We start from the raw sequence: 15,468 nt of genomic DNA on the forward strand, positions 1-15,468 counted from the left end.
TTTATTTGTAGAAAGTTTGTATGTAGAAGAGCCAGGTGCTTTTCTGTGGTTATTGCTTGATAATTCAGATAGCAAACAATGTATATTCATTTACCCTGAATAAACCAATATTGTGTTTAGACACATGGCTGTGGGGGAAGACAGGGAATCATCTGTACAATGAGGTAGCTGACTTTTCAAAGTAGTTCTGTAAACACATGGTATCCATTCCTACTGGCTTAGATAGAAAATGAATGCAGAGGGATAGAGTAACTTACTATCACCACCAGTATTGCTTAAACACCCCACCAAACAGATGCTTCTGTTCTTGATGGCAGAGAGAAAAATGCCAAGAACTGTAATGCTATGGTAGCGGAAAACTTTGTCTTGAAGGATTTTTCATCCTTTGCTATTAGGTAATAGGTAATTCAAACCAAAAGAATAGGTTTATAATTTCTTATTGAAGAAGCAAAATCAGGACTTCCTTTGTAATAGAGCATAAAAGCATTATCAGGAGAACAAAAAAAGGTTGTTCCTAGAAAAGACAAGCACATTTTTAAAGATATAATTATCATTTATTGTTATTAAACAGGATGTTTTCCCTCATACAATTGGAATGTCTTTTTTCCCCTCACCACAATATAGTAAAAGTTGAATTAGTATGAGAAAGACTATGAAAAAGGCTGCAGGTAGATTCATTTGTAGGTGATTTACAACTATGAGGACATTATTTCAGAGAAGCATCATTTTCTTCTTTCTGAAATGAATATTCACCCTCCTAAGAAATCACTTCTTTATGAACAAGATGTGAGCAACTTCCAACACTAATCTATTCTGTAAAGAAAGCGTTTAAGATAGTTTAGAAGTTAATACAACAGAATTCTCCAAAACACGGAAGTGAAAATGTATACTAATTCAAGTATTCTATTTTTCATTTCTGACCTTTTTCTTATTTAAAATAATTACTAAAAACCTACTGTTACAAGTCATTAGTTTTCCATGTCCAGATCACCCACAGTGTAACTGTCATACATCCACCTAAAATGAGTACTTCAGTATCTGAATACCTTGTCACCATCACAACATAAGGCCCCTGCTCTATGACCAGGCTCAATGGATTTTAGTAGTGCTTCCATGTGTTTCTGGGTAAGCTTGTATTTTATACAAGCTTGTATTTTATAGACCGCAAGGCCACGATCTGGAAGAAAGCACCTGTCCTAGGTGTAGGATACTCAGCCTTTCCTTATAGGGAGGCTGAAACATCCTGGATGGGTCCTTGGATGGCAATAGCTTCAATCTCAACTCGGGCACCCTGTGAGACAGCAATAAAGAAACATATTAGGAATTTAAAGCATCTATTTTACGAAGCAATTGGATATATAACATGACCTGATAAGAACAAAGAGCGACATTTTAAGGGGATTGTATTTCTGACAGTGGTATTACTGATTTAGCAATGTTACCATTGAAAATTCACTTTACTCTTCCTTACATACCAGAAACCCTCACTTCTACAGTTGCAGCCATCTTCCATTACAGAGCAAGGTATCTCATTTCAGAACTCTTGTATGGGGGAATAAGACCAGCATACTTAAAAGAAAATACTATTTTATTCAATAAAATAATTATAATTGAAGCTATTACAGAAGAAAAGTTGCCATAATGTTTCAGAAGCAAGTACTTAAAGTGACACTTACTTTTGGCAAAGCAGCAACTTGATAGGCTGCTCTGGCTGGGAAATTGGACTTGAAGACTGTAATTGAAACAAAACCATCCACTAATCATTTAACTTTGCTTGATAAACCACACGGTTCTAAGTCATCTGTATAAAATGCAGTCACTAGAATGGTTTCAGGTTCAATTAGACAAGACAGATAAGCTTCTGTCCCAGCTTTCTTCTCCACCCACATCCTCTTTTTTTTTTAAAATTATATCACTGACTGTTCTAGTATCTCAACAAGCTACTGTTCATCATCAAGAAGGCAGCTTCAATTGTGATCTAGTGGACAGGGATAACTTGCACTCTGCTGACACTACATGGGTTTGACACCAACTTGGCTGAAACAGCAATATTGAACCAGAATGGTGATCAGCCAGTGCAAAGACTGGAGAGTGGGAGAGGGCTCTTTCACAGATAGAGCAAGAAGGAGAAACAGTGGCAGGAGTCATGAGAAGAGATCCCAGATTTGTGTAGAATTACCAGGGGTAAACCTTGCTCATATCAAAGGAAGGCAGACAAAATAGGCCCTGACTTAGTCCTCCATTCCCAATTAGGCCCAGAGCTCAAGCATACTAAAATAACAGGAAGAAAAGGCTATCAGTCAAGATATGAGCTGAATTTGCATAATTAAATATAAGTTTTTCTAGTGAGAGTTAACGCTAGGCTCAGAAATGGCACTTCCATGCTCCTGCACTAACAAAGTTAGTAACTCACATCAAAGAACAGCAACAACAGCTTTCCTGAACAACAGGTAGGAGGTCTGTTTGGCAACAAGTAGCTAAGTATCCAGCTGGTCGGTTTTTCCTCCACTTAAACACACACAATTCCATCTTGAAATGCAGAAGACTGTACCGATAGCTCATGAATAAAAGACTTTATTCAGGACCAGATGTTACTATCTAATTAAGACCCAAACCTACATAAATAAGGAACTTATGTGCAGAGCCTCCCAAATTCTTCTGCACAACATGGCTCACAAATCACCTACTTCAGCTTACATTCAGTTTGTTTAACCCAGCACTATTCTTGTATTCTGAAGTGCAGAAGGGTGACTCATCCTCATAAGCGAGCTTTGTCCCATAACAATAGCACAGAAATTATTAAAAGATAGAGATTTAAAGAAATAAAAATATACAACCTGAAATTAAGCATTTTAAGGCTGCCTACAACAGAATTATATTAGGAAAAACAGACTGTCTATCAAAGCAAAAAGAAGTAGAAGATTAACTTGTAGGGTTGATTTTCATATGAAAAGTTAGTGGGATGGTAGGACATGAGTCCATATGAAATTCAGCTGTACTTGTTTGGGTGTTTGCAAGTAAATTGCTTTGATTTAATGTTGTATTTCTCATGAAATCCCTAATAACGTGGAACTAAATCACCTGAGTCATTAAAACACTGCTTACAGCAAGTGTAATTAGTTCTACAAGCCATAATGGTAAAACAAACAAAAAAAACACTTACATTGTTTGTAAATATCGTTAATATCATTGAAGTCCTTCATGTCTGCCATCAAAACCGTAGTCTTCACAACTAGAAATTACATAACTGCAGTTATTTTGTGAGTTTCTTGCTTTTATTCCATGAATGTATCTCAAATATTATAAACATCTTGAAAAGTTTTCCAAACAGATATTGACCATTAGAGCTACCACCTACAGAAATACCTAAAAAAAAGTATCTTAATAGTTAGTACATAAAACTATAAGGAATTATATATTCCTGGCCTGCTTTGAAAGTGACTGTTTTAAATTCCATTATGAAGCCCAATTCTAAAAGGCACCTAACTGATGAAGCAGGTTGATTTAAGAAAGCTATTGTAAGCCAACTGTTGGCAAAAAAATATATATAATATCTGCTGCCAAAAAGAGTCCATAAAATGACTGAAGATACAGTCTATGCTAGAATTTTTTACCCATGACTGCCTAAACTAATATTAATCCTGATTTGGCTCCACTATTAGATTCCGCTTCAAAAGACCAGGTAATGAAAGTGCCTAGAACATGAATACAACAGACATAAACCTGCTTTTACCAGAAGTAAGGTCTAGGACATTTAAAATGCCTGTAGTCAATTGCAGCTCTATCTACACCTGAGCTTCTTCAGTTAGAATCAAAAAAAGTTAGTATTATGGTCAGAAACTCTGGGGAAAAGCTAGTGTCCCATTGATACCCATCACATAAAGACTTGCACGTTGATTTTTTCCCTTTATAGCTATTTATAACAACTGTATATTTAGCAAAAAGGTTTATTTTATTTTAGAGGTCACTTTTTTTTAATTGATGTGAAAATAATGACTTGTTTGCCATCCTCATAACAGCACCTACCATTGCCATAGTCACAGCCTGCAGCTTTCAGGATTTCTCCCATGTTCTTTAGAGCCTAATGAGAAATCAGATAAAAATATTTAAATATCAGCAAGGTTGTATTTAGGTAAGTACGTAAACATGAGTTGTAATCTAGCTACAGATCCACGTTGTAGTTCACCCAGCAAGCCTTCAACAGTCATCAGTGAGTAAAAAAAAAAAAAAAAAAAACAGAAATAGATTAAAAAGTAAATTAATGAAAGGGAACATCTAATAAACCCCCATCCATTCATTACATGCAAATGCAGGATGCAGCTCAATCTCATCCTAACTACTCACACAGCTTCTTTGCTGCTGGGGGAACAAATCTTCCCCCCACTCAAGCCACTGGGGTCAAACCTTTGTTCAAAACATTGATTCTTTCCTACTTGAAATAGATTCCTCCCTTGACCTCCAAGGTTGTTTGGATGGAAAATGACAGGGATGGGATGAAATTGCTTCTTATTTTACCTCACCTTGGAGGATGTGCAATGTGCTCTTTAGGATTCTACAATTTCTCATCAGTCTACATTTAAAAAAGCACAAGCCATTAAAAGGTTATTGCCAGAACACATCTTACCTGCTTAGCTTCTTCCTTTGCACCTCCGGAGACAAGCTGCCCACTGGAAGGCTCTATACCAATCTGTCCTGCAATGTACATGGTCCGGTCTACAAGCACCGCTTGGCTGAAAACAGAAGAGACATTTACTGTTGAAAACTTCCCCACCAAAAACATTTAACTATTCCAAAGCACTCCCTTGTAAGCACGTTTCACGTTTTCTTCAGCCATTTGTAATATCTTGGAAATATAGGTTATCAGAGAACCATCTAGGTTGGAAAAGATCTTCAAAAATAGCAAGTCTGACCTGCTGAGTTCCATCACTAAACCACGCTGCTTGGTGCCACGGGTTACGCGTGCACAAGTTTAGACATGAGCTGTGTGTACAATCTGTAAGAGTTTGGTTCAGCTGGGACTGAACCACCCATGAAAGACAGCATAGCTCTGTCTTTGAGCTAACAAACCCTGGTTCTCAGGAAGGGATAAGTGCAGCAACACAACACTAACACAGCACTGCAGATAAATGGTGGGAGGCAGAGTATCTGTCCCAAGAGCAATCCCTCTCCTTTGCACCACATAACCCGAGTGACCCATTGGCTGGGTTAGCTCAGAAGACTGCAGAATTCGAGCTATTTGCTAACCATTTCTATGTAAACATCAGGTATGAAGTCGAGTTAGCAATTATTAACATCTTTAATTACCACAAAATTAAGAGATTAAAACAAAGACTTAAACCATCAATTATACAAGAGACATAGTTTACATCCCTCCAGCTGATAGCTAAAAATATTTCATAAAGAAATTAAAGAAAGGGTCTTCTCAAAATGTTTATGGTGTGTCAACACCATTTTTCTTATCTCTACCCATTCCACAAGAAAATTTATTGTTCTAACAGCTGAACAAGTCCCTGAAGTTACACAAACTGGAGATACGCACCTCCCTGAACTACCTAAATTAGCAGCTTAGCTTCCCTTTTATGTCAGTGGAGAAAGAAAGCCATTCTTTCAGTTTTTACTACATCTCTTAATTGCTCAATCCATTGACTTTACATGGGCCTAACCTAATTTAGGGACTCAGTAAAATTATTACAGTTAAGCAATCTGGACAATGCCATCACTCCCATCTTCCCTGTCCAGGTAAAAACCCCTGTCCCACATTCCCCTACAATTCCATTATGGAAAAAAAGCCAGTAATTTATCCAATGGAGTAACATATCTTACATTGTTATTATTCTCTGCCATCAGCAACTACCTGAACTGGGATAAGACAAAATTATACCATTTAAAGAGAAACTAGCAGAAGAAATAGTTTTCTAGCTGATGCAGCCTAGATAGGAAATGCGTGCATGAGCACAACACAGATTCTTCTTTAAAAAAAAAAAAAAAAAAAAACAGTTAACTGTTTTCTTTCTCAGCATATCGTGCTTTGTTTGAGGAACAGGCCCTCAGACCACAAGCTCATGCTTCTGTTTCCTGTGTGGAGAACCACACAACAAGGAGATATTAGCTCTCTGATAAAAAATTGAGATTGTCTTAACCTGCTTATTATAAAGCAAATGACACCAAAAAACATTTATCCTAACTGACCTTTGGACAATCCCAAATCATGAATAACTGGGGAGAGCAAAAAAAAAAAAAAAAGAAAAAGCATACTGAAGCCTTCCAATACCTGGAAGGCTTCTTCTGCTGCTGACAGACCAGCAGCATCCTTACAGATTCCTCTGCTCCTTGACTTTCTTTTCCCTTGTACGCTTCGCAGTGGAACCCCCTATTCACTGACACCAGTAACAATTCACAAAAAAAAGTCAGGTTGTCTTTACCCAAAGGGCTGTAGATTAATATAAGAATAACATCTCTGCTGCTCAATAAAGGGAATACAAAATATGGTAAAAGTAGCACCCTGGAAGGCTGCAGCAGAACCAGGAACGCAGCCCATAGACCCCAAACCTTCCCTCTACATTAAGCCCTCCTTCCCCTGTTCCCATGCTCAGAGCAGAAACACAGCAGTTTTTTTTCTTGTGCAATTTTTGCTCGCTGGACTTTGAAAAGCTGACTGGAACTCGATTAACTAAGTTATTGATAAACTTATTGATGTTAGACCTACCATACCAGTAGCAGGCTGCATAGTAAGAAGCATTTCAGCAAGAACTACCAACAAGCACAAAACACAGGAGTGCAGTTAATCCACAGCAGAAGTTGAGGGCTATGTTAAAGGCTAAGCCAGTGGGTGTGTGTGCAGCTGAGGAGCTGTTGCTTTCCCTGTCCCAGGTGCCCTGTAGGAGCGATGCCGAGCCCCTGGCTGCCATCCACCAGAAGTTAACCTTTAGGTCGTGGGGCTCTCTCTGCCTCTACCCTTGGTACTTTTCCATCTTTACAATTCCTATCGGGAACATCCAGCTTGAGGTTCAGAGCGTTCATTTTCACAGGAACGGAGACAGATAATGCTTTTGGAGGCATCAGGATGCTACAAGTAGTTTTAAAACCTAAGGAGCCTGTGTTTAAATGGGAAACCAAGCCTAACATGCCCAGAATGCATGACTAGGAACCCTTAGAAAACACCGGTAAAACCCACTCAGTACCTTAGACATAAGTCTACAGGAATAAGTTTTCTGATCTAAATAGCAAAGACAAGCCTTTTGGGGGATTATTTTTAAAATCTATGAACTTTGCTCCCCCGGTGCCTCCCGGGCGGACATTTTAGGGAGCCCCGCGGGCGGGCTGAAGCTCCCGGTGCCATTCCAGACCCACTCTCCTCAGGGGTCCCGGGACCCCACCGGCCCCACCACCCCCAGGGACAGGTCCACCCACCCCAAAACCACCCCGTAACCCCCTTATAACCCCCCAAAACCACCCCATAACCTCTCAACCTCCCCACAAGCACCCCAAAAACCACCCCACAGCCTCCCACGGGGCAAAGCCCGCTACCCCCAGCCAGGGCACACCTGTAGGGACCCATCGCAGCGGGAGCCTTGGCAGTACTGATTATTTTCTTCACCAGACTCGCCATGGCTGCCCCTAATCCGTTCCTCTCCTCTGCCACCCGCCACCTTCTGACCCCCCCTCCCCTTTTACCCTCCCCTTCTCCCTTCTCCCCCCTCCCCTCCCCGCAGCCCGCCCCGCGCCGCAGGGGCTTCTGGGAGATGTAGTCCGGGGAGGGTGGCTTTGGCGCGGCGCGCATGCGCACTCGCCAGGCGGCGTGCGGTGAGGCGAGGCGGCGGCGTGCGGCGGGGCCGGTACCGGCACCGGGAGTTGTCCTCCCCCCCCTGCTCCGTGCGTGTCCTTTCAGCCCCTGCGGTCATGTCCGGTGCGAGGGAGAAGAAGCGGGCCAAGAAGATGAGGAACCAGCCGGTCAGCGTCACCATGCCCGCCGAGCCGGGGCCTGTGCCCGCCGGCGGCCCCAGGCCCTGCCCGCCCCCAGGTACGGCCCCCTCAGGGTCCCCTCAGGATCCCCTCAGGGTCCCCTCAGTGCCCCCTCAGGGGGGACCTGCCCGCTGCCCCCTGGTCTGCGTGTGTCACCTCACAGCCTGGACCACGTGCCTCAGTCATGCTTAGATTTTTTTTTTTATTTTAACCTATGTTATTTTGGGGAAAAAATATACAAAGAGCGCAGCATTCTGAGGTTGAGGCGTTGCCTCTCTGTTTTGGGGTGAAAAAATGATGTTTAAGTGCATATCGAGGGGATGGTGCTGAGGCAGACAGGATGATGCAGCAAATTACGGCCAGCCCAGGCTGAGGGGTTTGCAATGTTGTTAAAGCAGTGCTATCAGATTAAGCGCTGTTTTCTGCCTTTCTCTTTTAGCAGGGAATTTAAAAAACTATATGGTTATAATCTTCAGTCCTGCTGAATAGCATGCACATAGCATTATTCTGTAGTGTTAGTGAGTATCTTGGTTTCTTGGTTTTATTCTGCAGTGTTAGTGAGTGTCTTGGTTTTATGGAGCTAGTTCTGTAGAAACAAAGAAAAAAAATACAGAGGAGTTATAAAACTATAAAACTATAAAACTATGAGTCTATGTAATTCCTGAAATCATCTGATTTTTCTTTAGGTATTAAATCAGACACTACCCTTAGAAACACTCTTCTTCCATCTTATTAAAATACTCGGTGTCTCCATTTTTAGGCTAACTTAACAGTGGAAGTTCGTGATATGAGTGTGTTTGTGATATGAGTTACTTGCCATTCAGCTCTCTTCTTTCAGTTGATTTGTGCTGTAGGTTTCCACAAATTTGTTGACTCCAGCCTCCGTCCCTCTCTCCCAGCTACTTCCTCCCCACCCTCACCTCACTGTCTGGATGGTGCTGCTCCCAGCCACGTGGCAAACTCAGATCAGGGAATTATTCCACATGAGAACATACTTTCTTTCTATCCCAAAACGTATATATGTGTGTATATATATGTATGTATATATATGTATGTATATATATATATATATATATACATATTCCATTTGAATTGCTGTGCTGTTGTATAATGTGGTTGCTTCTTAGCTGGTTACAGGAGCCGGAACAGCATTGTTGCAGAACGTGAAATTTCAGCTTCATGATTGCTTGAAACAGAAGAGGGAGGTTCCTTGCTGCTCTAAGCTCATTTAAATTGAAGCTACTGGAGGTGAATCTGTTTCTGGCTGTGTGTTCCTCATGCCAGTAGCAAAATTAATGGGACAATACGTTAAAGTTGTTTAAGAAGCTCATCAACGTGAAAACTGCTGCCTGTTCCCCCTGACACACAGGGTGATTGTCAGTGGAGGGGCTCCCTGAACTGTACAGCCCTGTGTTCCTACTAGTACTTCACTTGGTGCAGTGATTTATTTGATTTTGATGTTGATTTAGATGCCTGTACCAGAAAAATGTACACTGTAACTTACTGCACCAACATAAATGAATCCTGCTGAATTTATTTACTGCTGTAATGGAAATACATGCATGAGACTTTCTTAAGCTAGAAGATACCAGACAAAAATCGTATGGTTATGGGTAAAATATTACCTTTGCTGGTGTCATACTAAAACCCTAACTAGACAAAAATAAGAATTGCTACTGATGCAGTCAGTATAGGCTGATTTTGATCAGGTCTTTCGTATTAGGCCGGATAGAGTATTGGAGGCAAAGTCTGTGTTGGGTACCACTCTTAAAATGTGTAAAAGCTCCTGAATCTTTTGCTGCTCGCTGCTGGGCAGCACAATTTTTTTGTTTATTCTGATGAAAAAGAACTTAATTCTGTTTCCTCATGGCTTTTTCAGTACATGTTAAATACAGTTGGAGGAATGTGTACTGCAATCTTACTACAAAGGATGGTTTAGCATTTATCTGTTGACTGTGTGTTTCTGTTACCTCTGTTCGTTTCTAAACCCTTCAGGAGATTTTCATTCCGAGCAGCAGTATCAACAGCAGAAATTTTCGCATCAGTCATCCGGGCCTCCCTACAGGAAAGACCAGTATTTTCCCAGAGAACAAAACAGAGGAGAGCGAGGCAGAGGAAGAGGAGGATGGCAAGGAGGACACCAGGGTGCTTCTGAGGAAATACCTAGATACATAACAGGTTTGTATATACAAAAAAAGGCCACAATTTCCAGGGCAACCTGCTGTTATTTGTCTGCTGTCTGCCTTTGGTTTTGTGAAATAGCAAAAATCAGAACCGATGCTGTGTTTGGTGTGTTCACTTGGACTTCAGTTTTTCCTGATTTTCTCCAAAATACAGATATACTTGTGTACCAGAATGAACGACCAGATGTTGTTCAGTGAGTCCTTTCAGACTTCCAAGTTGAAAAATTGCACTTACTTGTGATGAGGGGTGTGCATTTTGCTTTCTGTTTACCAATAAAATGAGTGCTGACAGTCATCTGTTTTTAATGTAGCCAGTGAAACTGTTTATGCTCACGATGTGAGTTAGAGACGGCTTTTCTTCAAACAGAATATTTGTGTAGGAGAACAAAGAGACAAATTAGTTTTTCAAAATGTGGCGGTGCTATGATAATGAATACATTTCTGTAAGAATAAAACAAAATCAACCTCTGGCTCTGTATTTGATCATTTTAAAACAGTATGTAATATGATTACTGCTTCCTGTTTTTCCATGAAGAAGTTTTTACATCTCTTTGAGTACCATCTGAAAACATTGCTATTCTAATCTAGTAAAGAAGTACTTGATACAAATAAAACTTGTTGGTTACACCACGGCTTTTTAGATTCATTCATGTCCAAGTATGTGCTTAAATAAATATGTAAGCTTCAGAATATCTAAAGAATAGTTATTACTTCAGCTATAGACAGTACACAGTATTTTCTTTTATTTCAGCAAGTCATCAGATGGATGTAGCAGAAATACTCTGCTGGAGTTCAGGAATTTGTGTAGTGTCACCTTTGATTTTTGCCATTTGTCATGCTCTGATACAGTTCTTTCCATTGCAGTGTCTACCTTTGCTGAAGCTCGTGCTGCTGAGATGAAAGCCATGTTGAAAGCAGTTACGCAGAAGTCTTCAAACTCTCTAGTTTTCCAGACGCTACCTAGGCAGATGCGAAGGCGAGCTATGAGTCACAACATTAAACGCCTACCCAGGAGGCTGCAGGAGATTGCCAGAAAAGAGGTATAAGCGTGTTCTGGTTGTATTTGATAAACTGTATCATGGGCATAGCTGATGTACGGTGTTCAGCTGTACATTTATTAATGTTTAGACCTGAGCTGGTCAGCAAATTTTCTGTAGGTACACAAACTTTGGCTGATACTTGGATCCAAAATGCAGAAACATCTCAGTTTTAGATGGTAGCTCAAGTAGATCTTACTAACAACTCGGCTTTGTGATTATTGGACGACTTGAAAAGTTACTGGACTAGTGATAGAACCCTTACTTGCAGGAGGGTTTGTTTGGGCAGTGAATCTAGGCCCCAGGAGTCCTGAATAACACCTGCCTAGCTTGCACCCCACCACTGCTTTGAGCTGTGACCCTGCTGGACTCAAACCAGCACAGCTCATTCCTGCAGTTGTTCTATTTTACAGCTCAGACATTCGCTGGAGTAGTTGGCAGCTGTGTGCAGCTTCAGACCTGCTAATGGGTATTCCTGGTTGCTCATGAAACTCATTTTGGAGCAGCAGTATCTCAGCATTGAGTCAGAATGCTCCTGTGTAGTTACTTGCTCCTAATCCAGTATGGCGTTCATCTGTATTTTAAAAAAAAGGTATAAGTCTGACTCTGATGTTTTTCTCTGATCACTATACTTCTTCTGGACACTTCTTAAAATGATAAGATGAGTTTGCTTGATAAGTTTTCTGTGTGTTAAGGTTGAGACCTTACCCCTTCCTCCTGAGTTCCTGAAGATTCATGATTCAGAAATTGCTTCAAGTACTTCTGCTCATGTTCCTTAGGGTGTGGTTTATTAGATCTTCATAACCTGCATGTCTTTTTTTTTTATTGCTCTGGTTGGCATTCTTTTTGCTTTGTTAGTCATGATGAGATTTTATGCAGTTTGGCATAAGCAGCATGGGCTGCTTTGCGTGGTTACTGCTCTGTCCTTGTTAATCTAGATTTCTTTCATGTTTATATTTGGTTCTTTTGTGTCCTAATTCATTAACTCATTTCACGTGGAAGCATTTCTAACTTCTCTGTATATACTCACTGTTACCCATCCTTATTTTCACTTGTATGATTCATGGATTTTTGAGGTCATGCAGCTGCATTTCTTCTATATTCTGTCTCTTCAGGTCTTTTGGCATAGTTTGTGTGCTTAAATGTTTTTTTTGTTTCATGATTTCTTGGAGCTTTTGTGTCTTCTGAGCCATTTCCCTTTCTAAAGGTTCTGTCTATTAGTTTTCAGTGTTTGAAGTCTGCTTCTTCAAAGTTACTGTTCTGATTCTGCAGCACTTTCTTTGTTTCCTTAGATCCTTTAATGTGACCACTTTCATGCAAAAACTTACCTAGACTCTCTCTTACCTCATCACAAGCTTGAAGACATGCATTTTTTGTCTACGGTACCACATCACTTTTTCCTCTAGCTGTCTTTCTGAACAAATCAGTTATGTATTATTGGCCCAGTGGCTTCTTTTACCTTTTCTGCAGGCCATCAGATAAGTCTGATTGTGACTTGGAACTTGGTTTATTCTTCTGTGCCTTTCTGTCTCGACATCGTGGGTCATGTCAGTGTTCCCTCTGCTCAGTGACTTTCTAGTATTCTCTTTTCTCTGCTGTTGCCCTTAAAACCAGTGGTCTGCCATCAACCATTTCTTGGCAAATGCACAGTGGACATCCTAAGAAGCATTTATTTATTTATTTAGATTAATTTAATTAATCTAGTTAATTAATCTAATAATTAATTAGTTTGTTCGTTTATTTATTTATTTATTTTTGCCCTGTAGTCCCTATTTCTTTCTGCCACTTCTCTTCACAGAAAGACAAATAAAAACTTGAGAGGCAAGCCTTCCTCTTCAGCCATGCATTCGCTCTTAGTGATTCTGTTCTTGACTGGGTTGTAATCAGCAATTTAGTTTGATGTTACCAAGGGCCTTTCCTTGTTTGCTTTTACACATTGTAGAGACTCTGAGTATCCTCAGGTCCTACCTGCCAGTATTTGAGTACTGCTTCTGTACAAGCTCAGATTTTGAGGTTTTCCAAGTATCATGTTCTTTTGTTCATGTGGGTATACTGATGTTGGCCAAAAACTTCACGCAGGAAGTAGCAGAATCACAGAACGGTTTGGGTTGGAAGGGACCTGAAGGATCATTTAATTCCAACCCCCTGCCATGGGCAGGGACACCTCCCACCAGCCCAGGTTGCCCAAAGCCCCATCCAGCCTGGCCTTGAGCACCTCCAGGGATGGGGCATCCACAGCTTCTCTGGGCAGCCTGTGCCAGGGCCTCACCACCCAAGAGATCTTCCTGTTCACATGTAAGTTTCTGAATGTCTGGGGATTTTGGTTTAACTGTGGGTTCAAGTCCAACTTTGATATTCTCATATGGATGGGGCTTGCATATAAAATTTCCATCTGTTAGTTATCCTCAAATGAGAAGGTAGAATTATGGAGAAATAACATCAGGATAAAGTATAGCTTAGATTATGGAAGTGCTTCCTGTATCCTTGTATATGTTAACCTTTATCTTCAACAGAAGTTTGTCCTTTTGAGATTTACTTCGATGTTCTCTCTTTTAAAAAACAGGCGGAGAAGGCTGTACATCAGAAAAAAGAACAGTCGAAGACTAAATGTCGCAAAGCTAGAAGGCGCCACGGGAATTTGGTAGCAGAGTTTAATCGCAGACAAAGAAAGAATATTTGGTTGGAAACACATATTTGGCATGCAAAGAGATTTCATATGGTAAAAAAATGGGGATACTGCTTAGGAAACAGCCCTACAGAGAAGTGCTACAGGGCTTGCTACCGAGCCATGACAAATCACTGTCTTCTTCAGGTACCATGTTTGCATCTGTTTTCTTTGTTATTTTGCCAAGTTGAAGTAATCAACTGTTCAGTTACGAGTGTTTCTGTCTCTTTGAAGTAATGTTGTGTCAGCTGTTAATAACTGCTAGCTATGAACTGAATAATTTCATAACTGCAATGAAAGGTGGAGAGCATCAAAGAGACCAAGGTGAGCCTATGGAAGAGTCTTATGTATTAAAAAGGTAACTATGACTGAAATACTCCATTTTCAACCATAAAAGCTTAGAAATTAAATGAATCCCTGTTTCTCCTTCCTGAGAAGGGTGCTGTTGAAGACAGATGCTTTATTGTGTGACCTTTTTGATCCCTTGCTTCAAGGGGAAGGTTGGTCCTTGAATGAGAAATGCCAGACATCTGTCCTGTGACTATCAATGTTAAGTTAGAAAGGAAAATGTTTTCTCGTTGATTCAAATTTTAGTGAATGAAAAAATACAACTGCAGTGTAAATCATAAAGCTCTATCTGATCTTTCCTTGCTGGCTTCACTTTCAAGAGTTATTCTCACTTCACTACTATCCTGTTGTTTCAGGATTTATCATATTATTGTTGCGTGGAGTTGACTGGTAAAGAGAATGAGCTTCTGAAGCAACTTGCGCGAATATGTAGTGTTGACACAGGTAAAATTTAATTCGTTTGAAATAAAGTTAAGATTCTGAACAGACTAAAGGTTGACTCATGCTTTTTCCTTCTTAATGTACTAGCAATCTGAGAAGTAATAAGAGTTGATACCTAGTTGTGATTTTTTGGTTGAAAAACCTGATTAAAATGTCCTCTCCTAGGACCACAATTTCTTATTTTCATTTGCCTTTTAATAAACTTATTACTATTGTCTTCTTTATTTGGTACTGTCCTAACAGCCAGACTGAACTTCCTTTTTTGTTTCTTAAACAAGAGGTTGCTTTGTTTTTCATTAAGTATCTTCTTCTTCAGGATTAACATTTAGAGTGGCACGTTGCCTGTCTGGAAGATTCCAGGGTTCCCTGAATCTTTACCGAGCAGATCGCTATCCTGAGGATGCGCTTGGTCCCGTTACGTTTATTTGGAAACCCAGGGATGGGTCTGAAAACAGACAGTTATGGATCTGGATGCATCCAGCTCTCAAACAGGTATTTTGTTTTTTCGGCGTTGAACTCCAGTTTGTTCATGCCTTGTCTATTCCTTATGCTGGAGATACTTCCTGAAAGGTGTACAAGAGAGAGATGGAATTAAAAATTAAGAATTAAAAATTATGAATCAAAAATTAAAGCACTGTTTCCACTCTGACTATATTTGTGTTCTGTAACTTCTTACAAAGATGGTATGGGAGGTTCATGCCTCTGAGTTGTTTTTTTTTTGTTGTTGTTGTGAGCTTGTTCAGGGTTTTCTAGTGATGCTTTTTGGGGTATGTTCACAATGTGCTGTTGCTTGATTTGCTTCCTTCCCACTGCCACCCATGACAGGCTTTTT

General features: G+C 40.3%; 2 protein-coding genes across 2 annotated transcripts in view; one reads left to right on the forward strand and one right to left on the reverse strand.

Moving 5' to 3' along the window:
• Positions 1-607: 607 nt before the first annotated feature.
• On the reverse strand, positions 608-7,653 carry RIDA (reactive intermediate imine deaminase A homolog). Its single transcript, XM_032181917.1, has 6 exons — positions 7,545-7,653; positions 4,625-4,730; positions 4,027-4,081; positions 3,164-3,232; positions 1,677-1,732; positions 608-1,291 (listed from the first exon to the last, which is right to left on the reverse strand). Exons 1-6 carry the CDS (start codon positions 7,607-7,609, stop codon positions 1,223-1,225), a joined length of 420 nt encoding a protein of 139 aa, XP_032037808.1. The 5' UTR covers positions 7,610-7,653; the 3' UTR covers positions 608-1,222.
• Positions 7,654-7,813: 160 nt separating this feature from the next.
• POP1 (POP1 homolog, ribonuclease P/MRP subunit) overlaps positions 7,814-15,468 on the forward strand; it is a 30,570-nt gene continuing 22,915 nt past the window's right edge. Inside the window, exons 1-6 of the mRNA XM_032182872.1 lie at positions 7,814-8,020; positions 9,958-10,140; positions 11,010-11,185; positions 13,746-13,994; positions 14,552-14,639; positions 14,953-15,128. Of these exons, the coding sequence (XP_032038763.1) occupies positions 7,900-8,020; positions 9,958-10,140; positions 11,010-11,185; positions 13,746-13,994; positions 14,552-14,639; positions 14,953-15,128 (993 nt within the window). The 5' untranslated portion in view covers positions 7,814-7,899. The remainder of the gene's footprint in view (positions 8,021-9,957; positions 10,141-11,009; positions 11,186-13,745; positions 13,995-14,551; positions 14,640-14,952; positions 15,129-15,468) is intronic.

This window comes from Aythya fuligula, chromosome 2 (genome assembly GCF_009819795.1).
Source record: "Aythya fuligula isolate bAytFul2 chromosome 2, bAytFul2.pri, whole genome shotgun sequence".
NCBI lineage: Eukaryota > Metazoa > Chordata > Aves > Anseriformes > Anatidae > Aythya > Aythya fuligula.